At 40.7% G+C, this 25,777-nt stretch overlaps 1 protein-coding gene across 16 annotated transcripts in view; it reads left to right on the top strand.

Moving 5' to 3' along the window:
• Positions 1-25,777, top strand: part of IL1RAPL2 (interleukin 1 receptor accessory protein like 2) — a 348,789-nt gene that overhangs the window by 157,619 nt on the left and 165,393 nt on the right. For 7 of the 16 annotated variants that reach the window (XM_053990432.1, XM_053990434.1, XM_053990437.1 and 4 more), the window contains one exon: positions 21,862-22,135. In XM_053990432.1, coding sequence (XP_053846407.1) covers positions 21,862-22,135 — 274 coding nt within the window. Of the gene's footprint in view, positions 1-686; positions 809-18,239; positions 18,259-21,861; positions 22,136-25,777 lie in introns of those variants that run through there. The other 9 variants (XM_053990441.1, XM_053990443.1, XM_053990442.1 and 6 more) reach the window with 6 other exon arrangements.

Genomic DNA, 25,777 nt, shown 5'->3' on the forward strand with positions numbered 1-25,777 from the left:
TGTTTGATGCTGCCTTTTGCTGTGTGTTGAGAGGGGAAAGGCACTTTACGCCCACTGTAGTTACTCGGGAAGCCTCAGAGCTGCAGTGTCTTGGAGCAGCTGGGGTAATGTTTTCTCAGAGCACAATTTCCCAGCTCTGCTCCTGGAAAAGCCATATTGAGCCTCACAGTGGAAACTGCGTTAGCAGTGTCATCAGTAATGAGCTGCACCTTCTAAATAACAAGGGCTGAAGCAGCGGGAGTGGGAGTGAGCCAAAGCGTGTCTGGAGTGACCTGCTGAGGCTTTCTGGGGGGTGCCACAGGTTTGAGTGGCCACAGGCTGGTCACAGCCAGGCAGCAGCCAGCACCTCCATGCAGTGTCCAGCTTCTTTGCTTCAGCATCAATGTGGAAAGGGAAGAGATGGGTGTTTCAGCTTCAGGTGCGTGTTACAGAGCTGTTAACTCACATTCTGTTAATTAGGCTGCACTGAAGCTTTACCTGTTTGAGGTGGCAGGTTTGCACTGAAGACTGTTGTCATGGGTATTATGCAATGGTCTGTTATTTCAATGAAGTAGTAAATAAAATTGTTTCCACATCAGGAAATACAGAGATGACCTGCCAGAAAGCCTTAGATAAACTTTCAAACATGCCTGAACCTACTGAACCTCAAGATACAGTGCAAGGCTCATCTTTTCTTTTTCCTTCAGACCTTGGCTAGATGGGATGGCTGGAGGCACCATATCAGTGCATGGGGAAAGGCCTCTTAATGCTGTCCCCATCATTTAAATATTGATCAGAGCATGCAGAAGGACCATGCTGGCTGTGGGAGGTGAGTGAGCACAGTCCCTCCAGGCTTTTCTCTGCTTCTGTGAGCAGGAGCCGTGTAACCACTGCCTGCTCCTGGGTCAGCGCTGCTGTGCACGGCGCTCGAGCTGTGAATCGCCAGGCCCGTGCAAGGAGGTCGCTCTGCAGGTGGGGAGGGGAAGCCTCAGCTGTCCCACGTGCTCGGTGGGCCTTGCTGAGGTGTGCAGGGCCGTGGCACAGGCGGTGACAGCCCCAGTGCCTTGGCAGTGGTGCCAGGCCCTGCTGGCGGGAGCGCAGCACGGCTGTCGGGCCAGGTGTAGCAGCTTGCAGGGCAGATCTGAAAGGTGCGTGTGTGCTCTCGTGTAAGGCTCAGTACCTGCATGTCCCCCTGGAGACTGCTCCTTCCCTTGGGATGTTGCTCTGGGTGTGCAGCCTCCTCAGTGCCCAATGGCTGCCTGGGCTGTGCAGCAGGACCGGGTGGTTTAGCTAAGAGCAGCCAGTGTTGGTAGAGGTGAAGATGCTTCCAGGTCCTACCTACCCTCCGCTGCTGGTAGACAGGCTTGTCTGCATTGATTGCCAGCACTGGTCCTCTGAAGTGCCCTTGGGGAGACTGGGTTCTCTAGGGGAGGGTTTTTGCCCCATGGTATCCAGCGATGGAGGTAAGCATGGCATGGCTGGGGCACTCTGCCAAGTGAGGTTCATGCTTGGCACAACTGGAAGATTCAGACTCCCCCCAAACCTGTTACACAGGAACTTGCCCAGGGCCTCCTGCTCCTCAGCTGCTTATCCTGGGAAGGTATGATCTCCCAGTCTCTGCTCTTCAGTACATTTTGCAGGAAGCAAAAGAAAAAAAAAAAAAAAATCAAGTGTGAAAAGTAGGAGTAAAAGTAATAATCTTGCCAGTTACTGCAATATTCTGGAATCTGGATTTTGTCTCTCTTTACTGGCTCCTGGTGCTACATGATCATTGTTGTATGCTTCAAGTGAGCTAAGGTGAATTAAAGGAAGCTTTTATAAGGGTCACAGTTCACTTCAGATGTACATTTCCTTTTCAAAAGTGATTTTTTTCCTTGCATGCTCCTTCACATGTCCTCTTCTCTGACTAGAAGAAAAACTGTGCCCCCTTTGTTTTGATTTTCTTCTTAAATGTGTCATCACAGAGGTGTTACCAACCTCTCTAACTGGGCCAGCAGCGTGTCCATCTTCAGAGCCAGCAGAGATCGGCTCTGTCAGACGTGGTGGAAGCTTCCAGCAGCTCCTCACAGAAGCCACCTCTGTGGCCCCCTTGTTACCAAAAGCCAGGCCGTGTAAAACCAATACAAATGCGCAGATTGGGGATTTTGCACTGTACTGTGAAGGATCTTTTATAGTATTTGAGGAAAAAAAACACCTTTTTTGCATTATAATTTCATGGATAGAGTGCACTGCAAGTACAGTTGGGGTTTTAAGGGACAGTTAATAGTTGGACTCCATGATCTTGGAGGTCTTTTCCCACCTTTATGATTGTATGATTCTGTGATGCTTGGCCTTTAATGTGATTTGGGGATGAGAGCTTCACAGTGCGAAGAAATTGGCCAAATAAATAAGTCTCTTCTTTCCTGTTGAACTGTCAGCCTGGAAATTTTAGAGCTTTGACTGCTCAGAGAATAAAAGCAAGTTCTGCACCGTTGCCTTAATGATCGTCTCTCAATGTGGTGCAGCCATGTGACACTAAACATTCCTCACTGGCTTGTGGGTGACAGCCCTGTTACCTTGGAATGGGCTGGCTCACCCTTGAAGCTGAAGTCCAGCCCAGCCCACAGCAGAGTGTCCCTTCTTGTGATGATTTAATGGACACCTGTCCTTTGCAGGATGGTTTTGGGGCCATGTATTTGAGTCACATTTCTTCCCTGCACAATCCTTATCCCATCTCCTTGCTGAGCTGTTGGGCAGGTGTTGTGTAAAAGCTGGGATAGAAGGAAAGGAAGTTACAAGTCAAGAAAGGAAACACCAGTTCTTTCTAAGGAGTTTGAGTACAATCAGGAATGGGCTTTTATAATTGAAAGCTGAATTCAGAAATCACAGTAGCTGGGAAAATCAGTTAGGCAAATGATGCAGAGGTGGTCTGCTTTACCACCTTTGTGTAGGATTTGGGGTTTTTTGTTTTTGTTTGGTTGATTTTTGGGTGTTGTTTTTTTTTTTTTGTGGTTTTGTTTTGTTTGGGTTTTTGTGGTTTTTTTGTTTGTTTTTTTTTTTTTGTTTGTTTTCACATCAAGTTCACATCAAGTTCTCAGCCGGACCCCATAATCTAAATGCTTCTCTCTTCATTTGTATTTTAAAAATAGTTATAAATAGGCAGGTTTGTGTAGCAGCTGCCTTCAGAAGCAGACCAAGATGCAGGAAGTCCAGCTAGAATATTCTTGTTCATAGTCTGAAAAGGAAAAGCAGGTTGGGAAAAACTGGGGAGTCAAGATGTAAAAATCCCCAACAACCCAACCCTGTAAGGGATCATCACAAGCCCATCACACAGAAGTTCAGAGAGCTCGTGGGTGGTGTGTGAGGGATGCTGGTGGAGAGAGGAGCCCTCAGAGAAGCTCCAGGCAGCTCTGCTGAGGAGGGTTCTAGCAATGGACTCTCATGGTCTGGGGATCCTTCAGTGCTCAGGGCTTAGCAAAGACATTTGTGGTGTAAGTCTAAATTGTGGCCTCTGCTCTTGGACTCTGACAACTCTGAGGTGAAAATAATGTGGAAAGCTGATGTTTTCAGTCTAGGTTTAACTTTGATTATTATTGTTTTATCAACCTGGAGTCTGAACAGCCCATGAGCAGGAAGCTGTGGACTAAAAATTTGTGTTTGGATCCCTTCACTACCATTACCTTTGACAGGAGCTGCCTGAACAGTGTATTTTTTAAGAGTTGCAGTGTATGAAAATATTTTCTTGCCTTGAAGCTTCATTATTTCTGTTTTCTTTAGGACATGGGAATAATTCCTTTTATCTGCTTTTTTTAATCAAACTTCTGTGTTCCTGTGGATAAGCCTATTTCTGTCTGTTAGATAAACATCTTGGCATGGCCTGTGATTTTTATTCATCACACTAAGTGGAGAATGTTCATTACAATCACACAGAGGAGATGGCCAAGTGCTGTATGCTGAACCTCAGTGGTTGTGCAAGTTTGCACGCTTGAATTGCAGAATTGATGCTTTTTGGAAACTCCTGTGCATTTAAAAAATGCTAGTTAGGAAAGGATGGCCATTTGGTCCCCTTTATAAATGTAGTTCCAGTGTCACAGCAAGATATTATTTTTTAATGCCAGAGTTCCCCAAGACTTCCCTTTTCAGCTTCATTTAAGTTTCTGAGCTAAGACTTAACAGCTGCTCTGTGTGCTCAAGTGACTGCCAGGGCATATTTTGTGTGAAAGCATGGAGAAATGACACATGTAGAAATGGTCTTGCCCCAAATGGTTTTTCTAGGGTATTAGTTTACTATTATAATAACATTTTTTAGTGGTAACCATTTTTAGTAAACCAATAATATTATTTTTCACATAGCACATTTAGGCAGGTTTAAAGTGCAAGTGTATTATAGATAAGTCAAAAATGACAATAAATTAGCACAGTAAAAATAATTTAAAAAGTGACCTCCCACATACTCCCATAGCCAAATATTAGAGGTTGGGAGAGAAATGCTGTAGTTCATTGCTAAGTGGCATAAAAGTACAGAACAAGTGGATGGGAAATGTCATATTAGCATAGTTGTTTTTCAAGTGTTAGTGTTAACAAAGCTCTTTTGACAAAGTCTGTAATACATAATTTTTCTTACAAAAGAAATCAGAGTTGATTAAAACATCTTTAATGGCCAATGGATTTTGTTAGCATATTAATCTGAGTGGTGGGCAGACTTTGTCTCCTTGAGAAGGCTGTCCTAAGATAGCCTTTACCATCTGGGTGGACACAACACCAGGGAATGCCTGGCCTTGGCAAAGCTGAAAGAAATGATTTTCAGATGCTTTTTGTAGGAGGACTTCTTTCATTTGCAGCTGATGCTTAAAGAGCCCAACACTTGGTCTCATCTGACTATGAAACTTTTGTCAAAGCTCAAAAGAGACTTGGTAAAGTTACAGGCATAAAAAATGCTTGAATGATTCAGCCACCTCTTTGTGAACACTGCCTTTCCATCCCCAAAGAATTCCTATTTTTCTTGTACATCACTCCACCAGGGAACCTTGGGTCTGTATAGCCAGGATATTTTTTGTTGTTGTCTCCCTGCAATAAAAGCAGCCGTACTCCTGCTGGCAGAGAGGAAAGGTCAAGGTACTTGTAGGAATTCCCACTAGAATGTATAAAACAGAGCAAACACTCATCTAAGGGCTCTTGGGGAGGAAATCAAACTTGAAATTCCATATCTTACTATTGTACAGACAGCATGTGAACCTGGCTAAACTCTGAAGCAATGCAAAAAAAAAGTTACCTGTAGGAGACACAAGGGAGAAAAAAAAAGAAAAAAATCTTGTGGAAGCCTGTTACTTGTGAAAGTTTCAAAAGTCAGAAGGGATGTGGTAAACTTTCTTCATTGAATGTAGGCAATGGTAATTAAAATCAGGAGGATGTTAAGAAGAAGTACAAGGCTGCCTACTGTCAGAGCAGCCTGAGCTGTACAAACTGGTTTTCTGGGAAATAGGCTTTAAAATGGGAGTTCTTGAGCTGTGGTTGATAACACACCAGAAAATAACCTCTGAATCAGATGTAAAACAACAGAAGAGAAACAGTGTGGTATAAAGTGGAATCAAATAAAAGCAAGAGAAACATTTTAGATGTTAGCCTTACAAGCATGTGAAAATCGCTATGGCAGCAGGGTAAGTAGCAGCTCTTTATTGCTTCCCTCAGACCTAGCCTAGGTTTTTCAGTTTAGGACTGTTCCAACTGCCAGCTGATGCCCTCAGTCCACAGTAGTTCTTAGTCCCTTTGGCTTAGATCTAAACCCCAGCTGGGGTTACAGGAGTCACTGTGCCCATTCACAGGGGCCCTGTGGTGCATCTCACCAACGTGCAATGTACTCCAGTCACATTTGTGTGGGGAAGGAGGGACTGCCTTCTCTTCTCCAAAGAGTTTTGTTGAACATTACTAAAATACATAGTTTAGAGGAACAAGCAATGTAGTTTCTATTAATTATTTCCCTTAAGATCCATTCAGGGATGCAGCTCCTGCAGTTTCAGTAGTTTTTGTCATGCCTTAGGCAATATCACAAATATAATGCTCATGTTTATTAATTTACTTCTTTATTAAAGAATGGGAAGAACAAAGTACAAAACCAACCTAGTGTACCTGAGTTGCAATTTCCAAAATTCCACCCAAAGATCATGTGTTTGAGAGCTGGCTTACCTCTGGGAGGCAATCCACTTTATGGATTGGACTGGGAAAGGTGAGGGAGGGTCATGTAGGATTTGATTCCAAGCTGCACTACTGCTCTGAATTGTGATGACAATGTGAATAGGGTGACCACGGTCATGAGAAGGTGGCCACAGCAGGATGCCAGGGATTTGTAAATCAGCTCACAAAGAGGCAGATGTAATTCTTAGTTCTGTGAAACAGATGGATTAAGTTTTATTCAGTTACTTTAAAGAATCTCTTCAAGGCACAGTCTTGTGGCAGGTGAAATTAATGTGTATGAATGTTCTTTATTAAAAATAAATGCATCTCTTTGTAAATCTATCTTTTGCCTTAACAAAGCAAAGATGAAGCCCAACCATTCAGACATGTTTGGACAAGTATGATCTCCCCTGGGAAGTGCTGTCCCAGTGAATTGGATTGAAAGAGAAGTGCCGTGCTGGGATTTTGGTATTTGTTGTACCATATGGGGCACCTTTACATGTTCTTTGTCATCTTGGCATGCATGAGCTTGAGACATTTGTTGCTTGCTTCCTTGAGAAATTGCAGTTACCTTTGTTCCTGGTTTGCTGTTGGAGTGAAATGTTGTCTTTAGAGCTGGTGAGGAGTTAAACACCACTGTGGTCATCAATAGCAGATGGAGGGCAGTCTGTGTGTGAGCAGGTGGCACACTGACAGCCCTGGGAGGTGGTGCTGAGGCTTAAACTGGGAATCTGAGCAGATACCTCCCAGTGTAGGAGCTGAGGAACCAGGCAGGGGGCTGGAGATTCCTCCAGGTGAGCTTGGTTTCAGCATCCATAGGGAATTTAGCAATTTAAAGTTTTAGCACTTTCAGGTATCTCAGCAAATGAACTGAATGTTCCTGTTGTTCTTATGGGTTTTGTCTGGAGCTTTAATTAATTATGAGGTGAAATTCTGTTTGGACTGGGTCCAGGCATGCTTACTTTTTGTAGAAGTAGTTGGGTTTAAATGTCATTTGAAACTTGCTTGGGGGACCTTGCACTTCATCTGTTTTCTCAGTAGCTCTCAGAGAAGAAACTGTGCATGGTCACCAGTGTTCCATATTTAACTGTCATAGGATCACAGCATTATATTCCTGAATTGTACTGATATGATGAAGTATCTTGTGACTGTATGAAATTATGTTTGAATGAAAATATATGGAAACCATCAGCTCAACAAATTTCCTACCTATTCAGGGAATTTACAAAGAGTCCAGGTATTGCCTTTTCTGGCAGTAATGTTTTTTTGTTTGTAGGGTATAAAAGCTGCAGAGAGTTCATAGGAGGAAAATTTTTCCAATAATCAGTTACTTAAACTGAAAATATAAACATTTTTTAATGAAGAATAAAGTGAAACACTATGAATTTCCGTTTTTCAAATGAAGAATGGATTATAAATGCAGAAATTTTATAGGTGTTTAACTCTTATAGGGAACTGGTACTTAATTATCTTTACAGTGTGGGCTTTAGAAATGGTAATTTCTCTACTACCATAAACAGTTCACCCAAAACTGTGATTAAGGGCTTAGGGAATGTGTAGTTAACTCATAAAAATATGTACATAAATTCTGCTGATTAATTGGACTGTAAAGCACATCCTTATTTATTATTACAAATGAAACTCTAATGTAGTTCATGCAAAGTCTTAAATGAGTGCCATTCTTTTTCATTAGGTAGCTCTTTAAAATCAATAATGTTTTCTTTAAGGGAAAGCTTTGGCTGTTACTAATTTAAATCTCATTAACTTCTGCCTTTTTTTTTTCCTAAGGTTCAATTGGAGCTCCATTTTTCATTTAGATTTGGAGCTGCAGGCTATATGTAATTCCATTTAAAAACCCAAGGTAGATAGGAATAATGTTGGGTTAACAGTTATTCAGAGAACTAAAAATTCATAATATTTAATATTCAGTCTACACTTGTCATTTAGCAGTAAATGTTTTTCCCAGCACAAAGTTTGGAGATGCTTTCCTAATTAATGTAGAGTTTGCAAAACCAGATTGCAAGTCACTCTTCTTGCAGTGTATTCTTGTAACCCCAGCCCCCTCTGTCCATGCCTGTGTTTGCATGTCTGTTGGTCTGGGTCTGGTGGAACACTGCTGTCATCCCTCACGTCCCTCATCTTAGCCGTGCTCTCTGGAGTGCCAAGACTATTTTTAAATGCAAAGAGAAGGGAAGAAGTGCAGGGTCTGTGACTCCTGCTGAGTGGATTTGTCTCTTCTATCAGGAGAAGCTGTTCAATAGCAACTGGGCTATTAGCGGTGCTTTTTGTTATCTAAAGTTGCTAGCTTGTTAATGAGGTTGTATTTGCTTATCTTTCTTACTGAAGACACACTAATCAGTCCCAGGGAAGAGGAAAAAAAATCCAACTCTCATGATTTTGATGACATACTTTGGAATATTTAGCATTAATCAATAACAAAAAAAAAATTGCATTGTAAAGGTTTATGCAGCCCTAGGCAGTCTGGAGATGGAAAGCTTAGTAGTTTTTCAAAACAGCGGTTGGCTAGAAGGGTTCTGGCACCATGTTATTCACTGCACATCAAAATTAACACATTACAAGCAGTGGTTATTTTCAATTATGTAAAAGCAGACAAGTCTATGGAGAGATTAAAATGGGATTTGTAATAGCTTAGGAGAATTCTTAAAATTGACAATTTGACACAGCATGATTTCAGATTATGTGAAATATGGCATGAGGATATTTATATTTCTGTTTGCAAAGATTCTGTTCAAAGTCATCATGATGGAAATATTTACAATGAAGACATAATAATGTCTTTAATATGTAAATCATTCTAATTGCGTTTCTTACACTGTCAACCTCCCAGTGAAATATCATTTATTTCACAAGTGACACATGAAAAAATATGATTGCATTTGTGATAGTCTTATTTTTAACAGAAATACGACAGCCTTTATCTTTGAAGCAGTCCCCTTTATCAGCAGTTCCCTTAACACAGTTTGCATGACGCCTGCATCTCTATTTCTGATTCATATCCCTGCTTCTAACAGAGCCTCTCTCTGTTTTATTTTTCTTCCCCTCTCACAAAGAGGGTTTGCTGTGGGGACGTGCTCCCTGGAGTGTCGTCCCCCAGCGCTGCAGGATGCAGAGGTTGTGTGGGGTGCACTGATCTCTGTGGGAGCTGGATGCCATCCACACCTCTGAGGCTGGACGCTGTATCTTGTGAAAACAAGAATGATTTGTTGCCATTAAATTCTGCAATTCTGCTTTAACCTTGATTAGAGCAGATTCAAACTGCTTTTTTTTTTTTTTTTTTTTTTTTGCGCCCCAGTAACACGTGTTAGTCTGTCAGACACCTCTCATTTCACTTCCCTGTCTGTACCCAAAATCCCTACCCTGAGGTTACATGCCTCCTGTGTGCTTTTTCCTCTCCAGCTGGGAACAGTCATTTTCCTCTTCCTTCAGATGTAGAGCTGGACAGATGACAGTTCTGTCAGCCGAACTGAAAAATCTGTCATTGTGAGCTGAAAAAAATAATACAGTCAAAACAATAATAAAATTGGGTTGAATTAAATAGAGCATTTTTAATTGGGAATGCATCCATTCACAGCACTGTGTGTCATAATTAATCCTCCCTCCCATCTCCAACTTCCCCACTGGGAAACTTCCCCACTATTTGCTGAATTCTGCTTGGGTTTAGCAGAGGCAGTGAGGGAAGGATCAAGGACCAGCAGGAGCCCTCTGAGAGGAGCAGGGACAGCCTGCCCTGAGCAGGGATGGGAGTCCCCCAGGCACTGCACATTTGCAGCCTCAAACTTACTGAGGTAGCTTCAGCCAGGCTTGGAAATGAGCCCCCTCGCTATGAAGAAGATGGAGGGAAAAAGAAGGGATCCAGCTTTGCATTTCTGTCCTGTCTTCCCTAATCACTGTGAGGTTTTTCCTGTTTAAGAATTGAGGTACTGATTTTCCATGTTTCAAAGCAGGGTTTCCTAAGTGGAAAACATAGTGGTTTTCTTTGGTGTGATCCTTACAGTGGTCAATCCAGGTGTAGTCACATCTGTGCTTTGCTGTATTAATAATTTAAAAATATTAATAAAACAGTTGTCTTCAAGCTGTCATGGCAGTCAATTCCCAAGGCTGGGACAGGAAATGATGGAATGTGGGTTAGGATAAGAAACTGGGAGTGAGCGAGCGAATGAGCAGTCTCCACATTGCTCACTGAGTATTGGGTAACCAGTGGAGAGACATTAATTAAACATGTTGCTCCAGTTATGCGATTTTTCTGGTTTATCAGTAGCTCAGGTGAAGGTTTTTACGGTGAGTTTCAGAGTGTTACAGTTGTGCTGTGATGATTTAATAATGATGCTCTGATGGATTAGAGGGCTGCAGGGCAGTGTCCCACCTGGAGGATGTGTTGACATCCAAAGAAAGGCCTGAGGTTCCAAGAGCTCTCCAGCTCCCCTCCTGTATTCTCAGCTCCCACCTTTGCTCAGCCTCAGCCCTGGAGCTCAAACATCTCCATCTTCCATCCCCTTTCAGTGGAGTAAGCAGCAGCTGCATGTTTTGCAGTGAGTTGGGGCCATTGAGGATGACAGGAGCCCCATGAATAAAACACAGACTTGTTTGTTTTGTGCTGTTCTGAACAAATGATGTATTAGTAATGAAGTATTTGCAGTTTGTTACTTTTGCTTACTAATAAATGAAATCTTCCTGATGCCAGTTTTGTTTCTGGCTCGTGAAGTTACAGGGAAGTGTGAGGAGAAGGATGCAAACTGGGCTGGTTTGGGGTCTGTCTGCTTTATGGTGGTTCTCATTTAAAAACAGTCACTCACTGCTTTATGTCAGCTTGAAGCAGGGCCAGTTTTTGTGGGATTTCAGTCAGTGTTGTCTCTGCTCTGAATCTCCTGATGAATCTCCTGAGTAAAGACTTTGGAAAATGATTTTACATAGGTTGAAGTCCTTAGGAATGGGATCATACTGGGAGCTGTAGTCCCATTGATGACAATATGGCCCCTCTACCCCAATAAGGGATGATCACTGGGGCTGGGGCAAGGGAGGAGCAAGGTCTCAGGAATGGGAGCTTGAGAGGGGACTGAGAGGAGTGGTGCTACTGGTGACCAGTCCTGCTCAGAGTCACTGCTCACAACTCATCTGGAAGTGGGTGGGGATTTGGGGAACTGGCAGGCCATGGGGGGGCTGTGATGGCAGTCCCGCCCTAGGGCCTTTTTTCCAGAAAAGGGGGTGGATGTGGTCCCATCAGCATGACCCTTGTTCTCATTGAAGGTGAGAGGCTGCTGGTGGATGCAGTGCTGCAGGATCTTGCAACCGGCAGCTTTTAGAAAATGGATATGTAAATGTAAAGGTGTTCTTACGCAAATGTGCAATTCTGTGTTCCAGAGCACAGCACTGCATTGCCACTTTACCTAGAGAGACACGTCTGTTGCACAGGTAGCTCTTGTAATGACTCATTTTCCAATCATCCTTCATTTTTCTTTCTTACATGTAATTATAATGCCTTGCAATTAGAATAACCCTGTTTGTTTCTTCTAAATAGAAATAAGTCTTAAGAACAATGTTTACGGTTTAAAAACATCTAATTTGGAAATCATTTCGTCATTCATCACTTACAGAAATTTTAATCAAATAACCCACTAACACTTCTATTCATGACTATCCTATAAAAGCAAATACTCTTTTGATTTGTGAATGTTCATTTTACTGAAACTCCATCTAATGCAGTCAGGAGAGTTTCCTGTTTAAATTCTGCTGCATACATGCAGATAATGAATTAAAATGAGAGGAGGAATTACAACCTAGGTTAGAGTGTGGGTCACAACCTTCTCAAACAGAGGTCCTCCTGTCATGCAAGTGGAAATGGTAATTGGCTCACTGCAGCTGAAATAATCTATGCCAGATAACAGGAAGAATGGCACAGCAATTGTAAAATGGCAAGTGTGTCCAGATATCCAAAGGTAAATATGCAGTTGACGCAAATGACCAAAGCTAGTTATTTGTTGCAAGTAAATTAGATGAACTTGACTTGTTCCCTTCTATTCATGTGCATGTCCCGATTGAAAATTGGGCATTCTCTCTGTCTTTTTTTTTTTTTTTTTTAACATTGCTATGTGTTCATCCAGTACTTCACAGATATCCAAGCCCCAAAACATTCATTCTACTCAGTGTTTTTATGATGAGGAGCCAGTTTTGTAAAACCTTTGGTAATCTCCTGATGGATTGATTGCATCTTTGTAAGCTAGAAAATAAATACTAATGAGTAGAACAGTGCAGGTGTGCACCCGGATCTAGATGTTTGTGAGAAAGGCTCCCTTTATGTGTCTGTGGATTGTGAAAGGCTGTGTTGGTGGTAGGACAAACCATAGGCTCAGGTGGGTTGGAAGAGACCCCTGGAGGTCTGGAATCTGGCTCTGCCCCAAGGGCCGATGATGGCACAGCTGGCTGTGAGATGGGCAGGAGCGTTGGTGAGACACAAGCTGCCCATGGTAAATGGGGAATTTGGGCTACCAGAAATGTCCCTGCTGAGGTGTTCCAGTGAATGATTGCTTAAACCTTGCACAAACACCACGGAGATCATCCCCAGGAATAACTCAGTCCTGCTTTCCTCTGGTGGTGAACTCTTTTGATATCTACTTGCTCTCTTTTCCTGTCAAGCGCTCTGCCTCTGCCACAGGGGAGGTGTGGTAGGAGCTCTTAGAACAGGCCTGTGTATCTCAAGGATTCTGCTCTACAGACAGCAGAAGAATTGAATTTAGCCCTGTTTATTCAACAGGGAGCCCATCTTCCTAACCTAATCCAAACTCAAAAGGACTGTGCCCTCAGAACAGATGATCCAATTCAAACTGTCCACATACTTGAAAAACAGATGCCAGATAAAATAATCTTGTGTATGTACACCAGTTATTCTACCCCACAGGGGCTACCAAGTTAATAGAGGTTCATTCTCTTTAATTTTAAATTCTTATTATTCACAATTCTTTCCTACTACTCTCTTCTGGGAATAACAAGCAGTGGATATAGAGTTTTCTAATTCTGTGATTACTTGAGACTGCAGCTGCCTGATCCGGGAGTTAGTTTTCATTTACTTTACCTTCAGTAACTTTATTCAAAGAAACTAATGAAAAGAGACTCATCAATTATTGAAATGAATACAGCTTTGTTCCCAAAGTTTGCGTGGTGCTGAAGACATGAAAACAGAACTGTGTGAAATTTCACATGGTTAATGTAGTTGGCTGGTGAATATTGAAAGTGTCTTGGAGAGTGTTCTTAAAAAGCTCATGTGTAGTCAACAGCACTTAAAATATTAAATGCACATACCTTCAGATATAAAGTGTGTCTTCAGTGTGTTGCTCCTTACCTGAAACTGTGTTAGGATAAAACTTTTATTTATAAATGCAAAGGAATATTTCCAGTCTGTTTTACTTGTTATTGGTATCAGTTACTGTTCTCCCTTAGATACTGATTCTTCTATCTCCTTTCCCTGAATATAGTTCTGTGCACCAAAGAAGTATCAGAGATGCTGGGAAATTTCTCTTTGAGCTTTTCCATCATTCATTAATTCCCTCAGGAATCCAAAAAGCTAACAAAAATGGCAACACACACTGTGCAACATGCTAGAAAAAAAAAAGGACTTTTTTCCCCATTTTGAAGCTTGGAAAAGGAAAGTATTTTTGTTTACTAGATTTTGTGGACAAGAAGAGAAAAACCCATCTTTAGATGGGTTTCAGATCTGGATGAACACTCATTTAGAGCCTTTGAGTTCATACTAGTGTTTGCACTGACTTTTTGGTTGTCTGAGTTGTTCATTTATGGAATTTAAATTTTAGGATTTAAACAGGAAAGTTTTGTTACTTGTTCAGTCCAAGAAGCAGATGTAACATCAAGTACCTGTTCTGGCCACTTCAATCTAGAGCAACAGTCTTTCCTTGCTTAAGATAATGTTCCCAGGCTACTTGGTGCTAAATTAATCATGTTAGTTCATGGCTGACTTTGAAGAAATAGGTATTAATTTATAGATCCTCAAAGAAGAAAAGAAGTTTAGTATTTCAGATACCTTGTTCGCTGCAGATTGCCTGCTTGGCTTTACTGCCTTGGAGCAAAGAGGGAGGCTGGGCAGAGGCAGGAGATTTGTCAATGACCTGTCCTACAGCTCTTCCAAACCTGCTGCCCCGTGGCAGGAGGGGAACTGGAGTGGGAAGGGTGGGGGCCAGGCAGTGCTGGGGGGGCTGAGAAGGCAGGACAGGCTGGGGCACATGCCTTGAACCCATGGCTGGGACTTCACAAAATACATGAAAGTGTGAAGCCATGAACTATGATTTTCTTTATTGTTCGTGTCCTGGCTCTACTGCTGTTGATTTTCAAGGTGCCTTTTACATTGTTTTCTAACATGGTGACAGCTGCAGAGAATCAAGGCATTACACTGAATATTTTAAACCAAACCACTTTTTAAAGTTCCAATTTCTGTACTGTTTACTTCAACACAGGCTCTTTAAAAACCTGTGATTGAAGTGATTAGGAGATCAAGGTCACCAACTACTCATTTTTAGGGTGAATATGCTGCATTTTAAAGAGTTGCTTTAGTGCCCTCCCCCTCTCTTTCTCTGTGCTCAGCAGAGCGATCAGCTGAGCGCAAAGAGCACAGCTTTGGAAGGGCACTTCAGGTTCCATCTGTCTCTGGGAACATCTGACTTGGAAGAGGTAGCAAAGAATATGATGAGAACAGAGATTTCCTTTCCATCACAGAATGTGTCTCAGACCTCCCTGTCTCCAGCAAAATCTTAAGCTGCCAACTGTGATTTGCTCTCCTCTCCATCAGCAAGCGTTCCCAAAAACCCCTGTGATAAAGTGCCACCTGAAAAGCTGGCTCTGACAAGTGCTACAGGATGAAATGCCCCTGTCCAGTCACTTCTACTCATGCTGCTGCAGCATTTTCATTCTTCTCGTATAATTTCTAAGCCTTGACCTCATTAATATGCCATCGCTCCTGGAAGCTGAGACTTTGTTCAGGGGTTTTTCTCTCCCTTGAGAATTTTGGTGATCTATCTACCAGTATGTTCTTTCTTTTGTATTTTCAATACAAGGCTAAAATGCTCCTGGCTCCATATGCTTACGTAATTCAGGGCAGAGCAATCTGTGGTTATTTGAACCTCTGGCAGTATATATTTACAGTGAGTTTGACCTCAAAGGAAATGATGAGTGTTCGGCTGGAATATTTGACATTTGAGTTGGGTTGTTTAGCTGTGGATCATAAGAAAAGCTGGTTGAAAAAATGAAACATACACAAGTCTGAAAAACCTTTTAGTTCATCCTACAGAAATTTGGAACTTTGATCAAAATTAGGAAAAAAAGATAGTGTATATGGATGTTAAAATGCATTTTTCCTTATTTTTGGCCCAGATTTGGAGAAACATTTGCATGTTGCTAAATTTAGTGAAGATTTTTTGCACTCATCATTACTTGACTCAGGAATTTTGGAATATTTGCACTTTTATATGCCTTGAAGGTCCCAAACATTTTCACCAGTAAGTTTAATAGTCTAATTCTTGTTGGAAAATATTCAGAAATTGAGATCAGAGTAGAGAAACTACAAAGTCAGTGAGTGATCCTATTCTTAGATATTGTGTTTCTACAGAAAAAAAAACCCTTGCTTTATTGCTGAACAAAGGTGTTACTGTCATAGAAAAGAATTAGTAAAAGTTACTGACAGGGTTGTAGGAGAAGCATGGCAAAATCCACCCATCTTGAACCACAATGAACTTGGTTTTGCTCAAGATTTGTTATTTTCTAAGTGGTCTTATCTCCAACAGATACAGATTTTTTTGCTTTTGTGTCCCTCAGGGGACAGCTATTTGAATTTTTTTCTAAAATGCACTTTAATATATGGACATAGAGTCTATTTGATTCTCCATGAACCTAGAGTCTACTTGATTCAAAGGAGGGTAAAACTCACAGAAAAGAGATGTGAGACACTTTACCTGAACTTCCCCCTCCTCCCTGGTTTTTCCTGCCTGTTCTTGGAAATGTTCTCTGCTGCTGGACAAGGCCACCCTCCACTACCTCCTGGAGTATTGCCAGCATGGGCTTCTCCTTCTCCCCTGTAAAGCCAAGTAACTTGCTCTTCATGTCAGAGATACCAGCTCAGATGTCTCTCAGTAGAGTGAATTTTTATAAACAGTTATCAAAGAGTTTTTTCATCATCCAGTTTGGTCGGTCAGCTAAGATGAGGGAGCTCCACACACAGAGATCTCACCATGCTTTGGAGGTAACATCTGTGATTTTGAACAGTGCACAAAGAGAGTGTTTGCAATGTGTTCTCTGACCAGCAAATGTGGCTCTGGGCACTGGAGTATTTAAAGAATACTTGGAAGGTTGTGGTGGCTGCTAGCAGTTTTTAGGCAGCTCAGGTCCCCAGCAGCTCATGGTGTGAGGAGCAGGGAAGGGCTCTGGGAGGAGACAGGGGATGCACACTGGGCTCTGCTGATTTCACATCTCACAGGGCAATGCCAGGCTGTGATGAGAAGCTGGCAGAGGTCTGCAAGCACTGCAGTAGCATTAGCACAGTGCAGTCAAAAATCCAGGGATGTGAAACCAATTACATATGGTGAGGCTGATCCAACACCCTGACCCTCGAGACAGTCACAACGAGCCAAAGCTGCTAAAGGCTTTACTGTGTGTGCTCAAATGCAGGGCGTGTTCCCTTTTCTCCAGAATCAAGATCTGAAAATACTAAGTTGCCAAAAATTCATAGGCTGTAACTGATTTCTCCCCTTTAAGACTCTAAAAAATTTGCATCTCTCTTTGGACATTCTTAATGGAGTGCATCTATCATTGCTACGTTTCTGCAAACCCCGAGCATGATGGATATCAGTTCTTGGACTCTGTTGTTCTACAGCTAACGTATACATAAAAATAAAACTCTTGTATTAGAGGAATGGTGGTTTTATTTCTGACTATGTACCTACAGTCACAAGCATTGCCTGCTTTGTGGAGCAATAAATTTAATACATTAGTTAGTGAATTATTTTTTTTAATGATTTATTTGTAGATGATTTCAATTTAAAATGAGATTTTTCAGGTAACAAGGTAGGCAAACATGTTTAACAATGCCATGATATAAATTGCTGTAGCTGACAGATCCCTATAAAAATTATAACAGGCAGATGCGCAATGCAAAAAATTATTCATGTGACAGCAATCAGAAAGACAAATTACTTAGAGACGACGTACATGCTCCTCTATAATTGCTTATAAATTATTATGGTTCATGTTAAAATGCATCTAGACTCCCTAGACAACTAGATTTATTTAAAATAAGAGTAATGGGAAATTGCCAGGAAATGTTGAGGAAGAAGATGTAGTACATGCCTTGGGTGATTGCTGACATAAAAGTACAGTAACTTATTGTCAGCCAACTCAATCTATCTTTTCCTTAATAGTTTTGTAGCCTTCATTTTCAATTCACTCTCTGCTCAGGTTGCAGTAGCCTGGGTAGGTAACTGGGATGGGCCCAGTGGGGCTTCACTGTGGTTCACTGCTGCTGTGTTTCCCAGCTTGGGGGGGACACAGTGGGATGCTGTTCTGTACCCGTGCAGGGGAGAGCACTCCTGAGCACTTCCATGTTCTATGCAATAGTGTTGAATTTAGTCAGCTGGGGTAGAAGTTATGCTAAGGGGATGGGGAAGATTGCCAGATAGGTGGGCAAACCACTTTTCGTTAGGAATGTGGGATAAAAATGGGCAAGTGTTTTCCATATTTTCTTAGTGTTCAAAATTTTAGAAAAGCCCAACTCTTTGGAAGCGTGTAAATTACATCCACAATAGAGAGGATTTAATTTGAATGAGCTTTCAGTCAGGCACTTACCAGGTGATTGTAGGGTAGCAGAGGAGTAGTGTATATACATTTAAGTGCCTCTCTAATGCTATTATTCTTCTCGCCAACCTGATTATATTACATATTGAGAGCCAACCCAACAGAAATTACAGCAAACTTTGTTCTGGATAATGAAGTGCTGAACTCCACCTAAGCAGCTCCAGTCATTTGTGATGACAGCTTGGAGAATACTCCAAACGAGTCTAACAATGCTCACGCTCCAGTGACTGACAGCACGGCAAAAGGAAAAATTCCAGTTTCCATGTGAGTGCAGGGAGCCTGACCTAGATTTTAGCCTCTACAGCTTCAGAAGAGGAAACATTCTTACCTGTGTATTTAACAAGAAAAAAAGAGCAAGGGGGAAAAGTCATCTCCTGTTTGATTAGTCTTTCTTCAATAATTAAGATTTAGTTTATTCTGTGAGACTTCTCCCCTCCACAGATGTCACCAACACTATAATGACTGGTTGCTCTGTTCCCTGTGTGCTCTTCTCTCTGTAATTACCCCCTCCTGGCCTGCTGCAGGGAGAGCTGTCACAGGGGAGCAGCTGGGGCAGACAGGGCCATGGGCAGCAGCCTGCCTGCACCTTCCCCCTCCACCCCACTCCCTGTTGGGGTTAGCCTCCTGTGGGCAGCTCAAATTCTTTCATTCAGATACTGTTAATAGGGAAAAAAGTCTCTAGTGTAAATTTCCTCTTCCTTGGGATGCAGGTGCTATGCTGGGTTCAGGTTGCCGTGTCTGGTGCCTCCACTGGAGTGCTGGCAATGGCCAACAGAGCCCCACCATTGTGTTGTCCCCTGGGGGCAGTTGGAGAGGGTTTCTAGCCACTCAGGTGGCCTGGTTGTAAATTACTGTTCAAATGCCTTTCATCTATTCCACTGTGCTTCCTATACTTCTACAGCTCAAATTTTGAAATTAGAATAGTAGAGAAGTGCACATGAGAAAGGAAATTTTCAAATGAAAGTAGAAGACGAGGCAGATTAAATGACATGGAGGGTTGCTTAGTGTTCATTTGAGCTGTGCTTTGACAAGTTGTTTGGTGTAGATATAGGAGAAATTTCATTGGAAGCAGGGTATTTTCAGCTTCCAATTTTGGATTTCTATATTGGGTCAGTTCCTAACTACAGAATGTACTGATTGTGACTGCTCTGAGAAATAAATTAAAACCTGGCACTGCTGTCCTTGATCCACAAGCTTTCCATGTGTGTCTCATTGTTAGTTGTTCTTTGTGTGGTTTAACTTTGTTGAACCAGCACAGGTTTGAAAGCATTAGCTGATGTGACAGGATTCGATTGACACAAGAGTGGCAGAATTAATTAGATTGGCTGAATTAGTTTGGATCTAAATTCCAGTTCTGGACACCTGTATTCATTTCAACTTATGGCCCTACCTGGACTTCTGTAACTTTGCTAAATCACAAGAGAGAGGGTTCCTTTGAGAATACCTGTGTGTTCTGGAGAACAAGGGATGAGCCATCTGGAGAACTCAGCATTGCCTTGCACATCCCATGCTGAGAGAAGGCAGCTGTGAGCTCTGCACTGTTCTTCAATTGTAAATCACACCAGCCAAAAGAGCAGGACTTCAAAAAAACACAAAGCTTTTCAGAGGAAGCTCTGTGTGGAGTACAATGATACCTACTCAGTGTAAAAATCCTGTCACCTATATAAAATAATTCATGGTGTCAGAACCAGGCATTTAATGCAAAAGTGGATTGGATGAGGTTGTAGGACTGGGAGAACCAGACTCTTTCTCCAGCTCTGCTGTGGAGTGCCCATGCCTGTGCAGCAGCAGCACAGAGAGAGGTCAGTGTGATGTTTCTTGGGGTCCTGGCAAGGGCATGTTTAAGTTACAATGTGCAGCTTTGGTCATGGTGAAGATGTTATAAATCTGGAGGAGATACATTGAGAACAAATGCTTCAGTAAAGGATTTCAAATAATGATTATCCAAACTTGTCCTGTTGTGTGTGGCACTGTTAGAGGAAGGACACAGCGGAAGCAGCGAGGAAAAGAAACATCACTAAATTGATGCTGGCCTTTCAGTTGATGTCATTAACAGCAGCCATTAAAAGCAATGAATTTTAATTTAAATCAGTAGGATGTTGTCAGCAAAATGAGAATGAAAATCAAAATTGAAGTTAACTGGAACGGTGTGTACATAAGTTCAGGTGAAGGGTTTGGTTTGGGGGCTTTTTTGATGAAGAAAGAAATCAGCTGGCACAAACAGCTGCTGCTTTTGCACCTGCCTGTGGGGTGAGGGGCAGGAACAGGAAATACCCTGGGGGTAAAGGTGCTCCACGATATCCCTTCACCTGTCAAAACTGTCATGAGTAATGTTTTGAGTAAAGGGCTTTCCTTCCCTCCTGAGCTTATGTTAGTTTTTCTTTTTACAAGTTTGTTTTGCGGCAAGATTTACATGGAAGTTTATATACCAGAAAAGCATTAAAATGGTCAGTGTCAACAAGTTTAACACGTGGCTCATTTGATCACAGTACACTTAAAGCTGATTTACTGCGATGGGAAAATTAAAACCTTCCATTTGTCACAATTACTTTTGAATGATTAAAGAGAAACATGAAAACTTGGTAGACATAATTTAGAGGCTGTAAAAGTCACTAAAAGTAGGATCAGACCTGATATCCCATGTACAGAAATTTCTGCTGACTACCTTTGTTTAGGAAGTAAGATAAAAAAATCACTTGATAGAATGCAATTGACAATGTATATGAAATGAAGGGTGTATGAGGATATCCAACAATTATAGTTTGAGAATTGATACTGTAAATGCAGAAGAAGCAACTTGAGAGTTACCTGCTTGAATCTGAGCTGCTGCAGTAAGGGAAGTAAGTGTAAAGATGTTCCATTTACTTGTAGCTTAATATGATCAATAAATTCGAAACCCTACATATTTAATGAAGTCTATTAACTTTAGGTATTGTGTTTGCCTTTTGATGATCTGCCTTTGAAATATTTTTATTTGGTTTTCTTGGCTGATTTTCACACTGATAGTTTTTCTTGCACTAAAAAAGATTGAATTAAAAGGTCTCTGATATGTGATATGTTGATACGTGTGCATGTGCTAGGGCTGTATTGTAACTAAGATAATAGCAATGGGAGAAAAAATTGTAGGGAGAAGTGATCTTTTATTAAACTGTCTGATGTGTGTTAATTTTGAAGTGAAGTACTAAGAAAACTGTTTCAAAAGTTTTTGCTGAACAGAACATCAAAAGTGGTCCTTTTTATTTGAATGACTCCTGTATTAAGTTTGATTGCATAAGGCAGCATGTTGTAATTGTATCTTGTTGTGTATAATACAGACCTCTACAGTTTGAGTAGGCTGTAGGGAAAAAACCCAACTATGTGGAACTGAAAAGAAAATTATAAATGTCACATCTGTTATTTGGGGATTTTTTTTTTTTTTGCATAACATAATTAACAGAGGTGGATGGAAAAGTTTTAAGGGATAAGATTGGCATCAGATGCCAATGTACATTTTCTTTCAACGAGGAATTGGAGAATTCAAAATTGGTTTACAGAGGCAAGTAAAGGTGCAAAACATTTGGTTTATTTAATAAAGAATTAGTGTTTTGGGGATGAAAAGAATGATATTCTAAAGAAGTGGAATTGAGCAAGCTCAGTGTGCTCTATTTATTGCCTGCACATTCACAGTTACATGCAATTAAAAAAAGGTGTATGAAACCCCTTAGTTGCCAATAACTGCTTTAGGTTTTTCATATTACCCTGCAACAATTCAGCACATGCCAAAAGCCATTTCTTTTAATGTACTATATTGCATTTCCCAAGCTGCCTTTCACTATATTGGAAAATGTATCTGTGTCTAATATTTCTTTATTATTGTTTTGCTTTCAGTTGATGGTTGCATTGACTGGTCAGTGGATCTCAAGACATACATGGCTTTGGCAGGTGAACCAGTCCGAGTGAAATGTGCCCTTTTCTACAGCTATATCAGAACTAATTATAGCATGGCCCAAAGCACAGGTCTTAGGCTTATGTGGTACAAAAACAAAGGAGATTTAGAAGAACCCATTATATTTTCCGAAGTTAGGATGAGCAAGGATGAAGATTCCATATGGTTTCACTCGGTTGAGCTGCAAGACAGTGGTTTCTACACATGTGTTCTAAGGTGAGTATTGTGTTAAAGTCTAAATAAGAATGTGGGGATTACTGGTTAAAAATGTATGGCATATTAGATATGGGTTAAAAACTTAATTTTTGCCATTAGAATTTACATATTCATCCAGTTAATACATATTTTTTTTTTATTCTCATAATTATATATGTCACATCATGCTTTGTCTCAAAATTAGCTTCCCTAGTAATTATAGTTACCTAGTCCAGTAGCTATAATTAATGTGCTTTCACTTAATTACTTCTTTTTTTTTAAGTACAACATTTGCAAATTCTCAATTTTCTGTAAACCTTCAGAACCTGATACTTCTTAAATCATGAAGTATTTTGTTTAAGTACTGTTCTGTTTCAAATCCTCTGAGTTATTACTGAGTTACAGTTTGAGTTATTCTGATGGGATCAGGCCATGGGGAGTTACAGTTCTGTCTGGTTTTGAAGAAATGTTTATTTTAATATACAATTATGATTTATCATAAATTTAAGCAGACCTCATTTGGTAAGACACCAAAATGCATTTCTCAGAAGTGTCTTGGAACTGTTGGATGAGCCTTAAATTAAACATGTGCTAGAGCTCGTGATTTCCATCGTGTAGATGTTGATGTCATATCTATGCCTAAAATGAGAAGATAAAAAAAGGAGGACTTTTAAAGAATGAATGAATAAATATTCCTTAAATGATCCAGTTTTGAATGAAAAGGAGTTTAGAGATACTTTGTATCATTTGGTTTTAAACTATTCAGTTTCAGATAATAAGTTTGCTTCATCCTTGTCTGCTGTTCCATACTGAAATTAGGCACGTTTCATGAATTAAATAACAAGTATTGCAGCAAATAACAGCACTGTTCAGAACCCAGAATTTGCTCTCTGTCCATCTCTGCTGAGTCTTGCTGCCTCGGCCCATTGTGATCCTGAGAAATGCTGCTAAAATCAAAGATTGTGCCCTGGATTGTGGTGGTTTGTACTGAGCATCAATGTCCAGTGTAAATATTGGATATATCTGCCTAATGCAGCAGTTGGATTGTGCTGCAGCCTTTGGAGTTGTTTTTTTATCAGCTCCTCTGTCAGAGGTTGGGTGTGATGTGAAGGCCCCGATTTCAAAATGTTACGGGAAGATGGTGATTTATATGATTCAAGGGAGCTGTGCTTTTTTCATAAGAAGTCATTGTTGTGATAATCAAGTTACTAGTATAATACTCTGAAACATTCTAATGCAAATCCTTTGTGAAAAATAAAGAATTGATCTTGGATCAAATTCTGGGGCATACTTTTTTTCTGGGAAATTTCAAAACTCTGCTCATTTACATGACAAAGTAGTTTTGGTAACAAATGGGCAAGTTCTTGAATAATTCATGGCTTCTTCTAATTTTCAGCTAAAAACTGTATGACATGCTTATTGGAAGGCATTACACAGCAACAAGATCTTCCTTGTCAGTTATGCAGTTTTGTTGCTTTGACTAGAACTTTCTTACATAGTTACGGATATTTTTTGCCTTTTTCAGATTTGTGTCCGAGTGCAGAATAATATGTGTAGTGATTACAGATAAAAGACTATATTTCTTCATTTACTGAATTAATTGTTTCTTCCAAAAGTGTGACAATGTATCCTTGCTGTTATTGTTTATAAAACCCTAGGAGGCTTAAAATAGTGGAGGATGTAGCAATAGTAATTGATTTTAATTTCATTAAAATTGAGCTAGATGTAATGTTCTGAAATGTGATCACATTTCTGTGGGAGACTATCCACACCATTAACTGTGTAATTTCAGCTTTATTAATCCATTTTTTTTTTGAGGGGGATAAGCAGATGTTTGCGTTTTAGTCATTAACCAGATTCACCTGCTTTTTGAGAGTTAAAAGGTCACAAATGAGAGCAGTAATTTTAGAATATGATTTTATTTTCCAGAAGCATTAACAATCTCTGTTACAAATGCCATCTTTTGTAGACTGAATTAGCAGAAGCTGGTAGATAGAACTTGATGCAGTGGAAATGAAGAGGTGACTGTCTCCATCAGTGTGCAACACTGGGTTTAGGGTTGCATGCATAGCTGAGTTTTTTGTTTTGGTAGCTGAAAGAAAAAATCTGGGGAGGAAAATGCTTTTGATTCAAGATAAATTTAATTTTTTTTCTCAACAGAGAATTTTTCATGCAGGTTCTTTAAGAGAAAATCAGAAGCAATTCAATTCTAAATTGATGTCTTTCTAGCCGCTCACCAGGGACATGTGAAGCTCTGGTACATCTCCCTGTGCTGTCCAAAGCATGAAATCCCACATTTGCATGTCCCAGTGGCCAGTTCCACCACTTCAAGCCACCACTTCCAACCTTGGAAGTGTTCTGTTATTTGTGCTTGTCTTTGCAAAAGGGTGCAAGGGGGTGAGACGCTTAGATGTGGTACTAGGGCCAAGTGGGATGAGGGGTCCTGGTCCCAGAATTTCATGGGCTGAAATAATGGACTCAATCTTGATCTGGGAAGGCAATAGTGAGAGCTTTAATTTACTCCCCCCCCCAGTTTGTGACTTTTTTCCAAGTCAACACAAGATGACTTGACAAGATAAGAAAACTGTAAGGGGAAAATGTCAGCTGTACTTTTCACTGAATTTCTTATTTGTTGAAATGTTTCTTCTTGATTCTTAAAAAAAAAAAAAAAAGCAAACCTGTTTTTCAAGAAGCTGCATTTCCTGGTTTCTCACATGTGCTCATAGGATCAAAGCATGACTGTCAGTGAAGCAGTGTGAAGGAATTTTTCAGAACCTGCTTGAAAAGGGTGGGTATAAGCAGGTGAAGGATAGGCTGCTATGACAGTGATTTGAAGATGGGTAAAAATTAAATGTGTCAGTGAATTCTTTCTTATACAGAACTTTCATTTCAATAATCATAATGACTGTTTTGTAAAAAACCTGTAATACTGCATAAAATTAAGGAGTATTAGATCAGCCTTTATAAATGAGATTGCTTCTCTGGACTGAAGAGATTTGATATCATAATTTAATGTTGCCTCTCCTTTATTAATCAATTAAACATTATTCCATAGACAGGTGTGGGGGTGTGTGTATAATAGGAGGAAGTTATTGTTGCATTAAAACCTACTTCTTCCTTCTCACAATGCGTTTTGGCATTGAGCTCATGTTCAGATGTGAACTGAAGTGTGATATTTTTCTCCAGTGTTAAGCATATGAAAAGGTCCCGATTCTGCAAGGACTTTTAAGAGTGCAGAGTTCAGCTGTGTTAGTTAAGCCATGTGAATTCCATGGATCTGCTTTGTTCTTGGATGCCTTTATTTTGTCAAATCAGGGATATTGCTGCTACATCCAGAAGGCATCCTAAGTAATGGATAGCTGTGTATTTCATTGCAGTTCCCAGGTGAATGCTGTGATGTTTGTATCATGACTTTACTGCCCAGTGTGGAATTGCTGTGTTCTGAAGGTCTCCTTCCAGTACATACCCTGGATATGCCATTAGTCTTCCAGCACCCAGCAATGCTACTTTCAGATAAAGCTGTTGGCATTTCTGTTATAGAGGTTTGATGTTCTGGGATTTTCACATCAGCACTCTGGATTGCAGCTTCTTCACTGAAGAATTCAGAGATGAGCTTCAAAATGATGAAGCATCAAATCAAAACATGGAAATTACATTCAACCT

Source organism: Vidua macroura, chromosome 14 (assembly GCF_024509145.1).
Source record: "Vidua macroura isolate BioBank_ID:100142 chromosome 14, ASM2450914v1, whole genome shotgun sequence".
NCBI classification, from domain to species: Eukaryota; Metazoa; Chordata; class Aves; order Passeriformes; family Viduidae; genus Vidua; species Vidua macroura.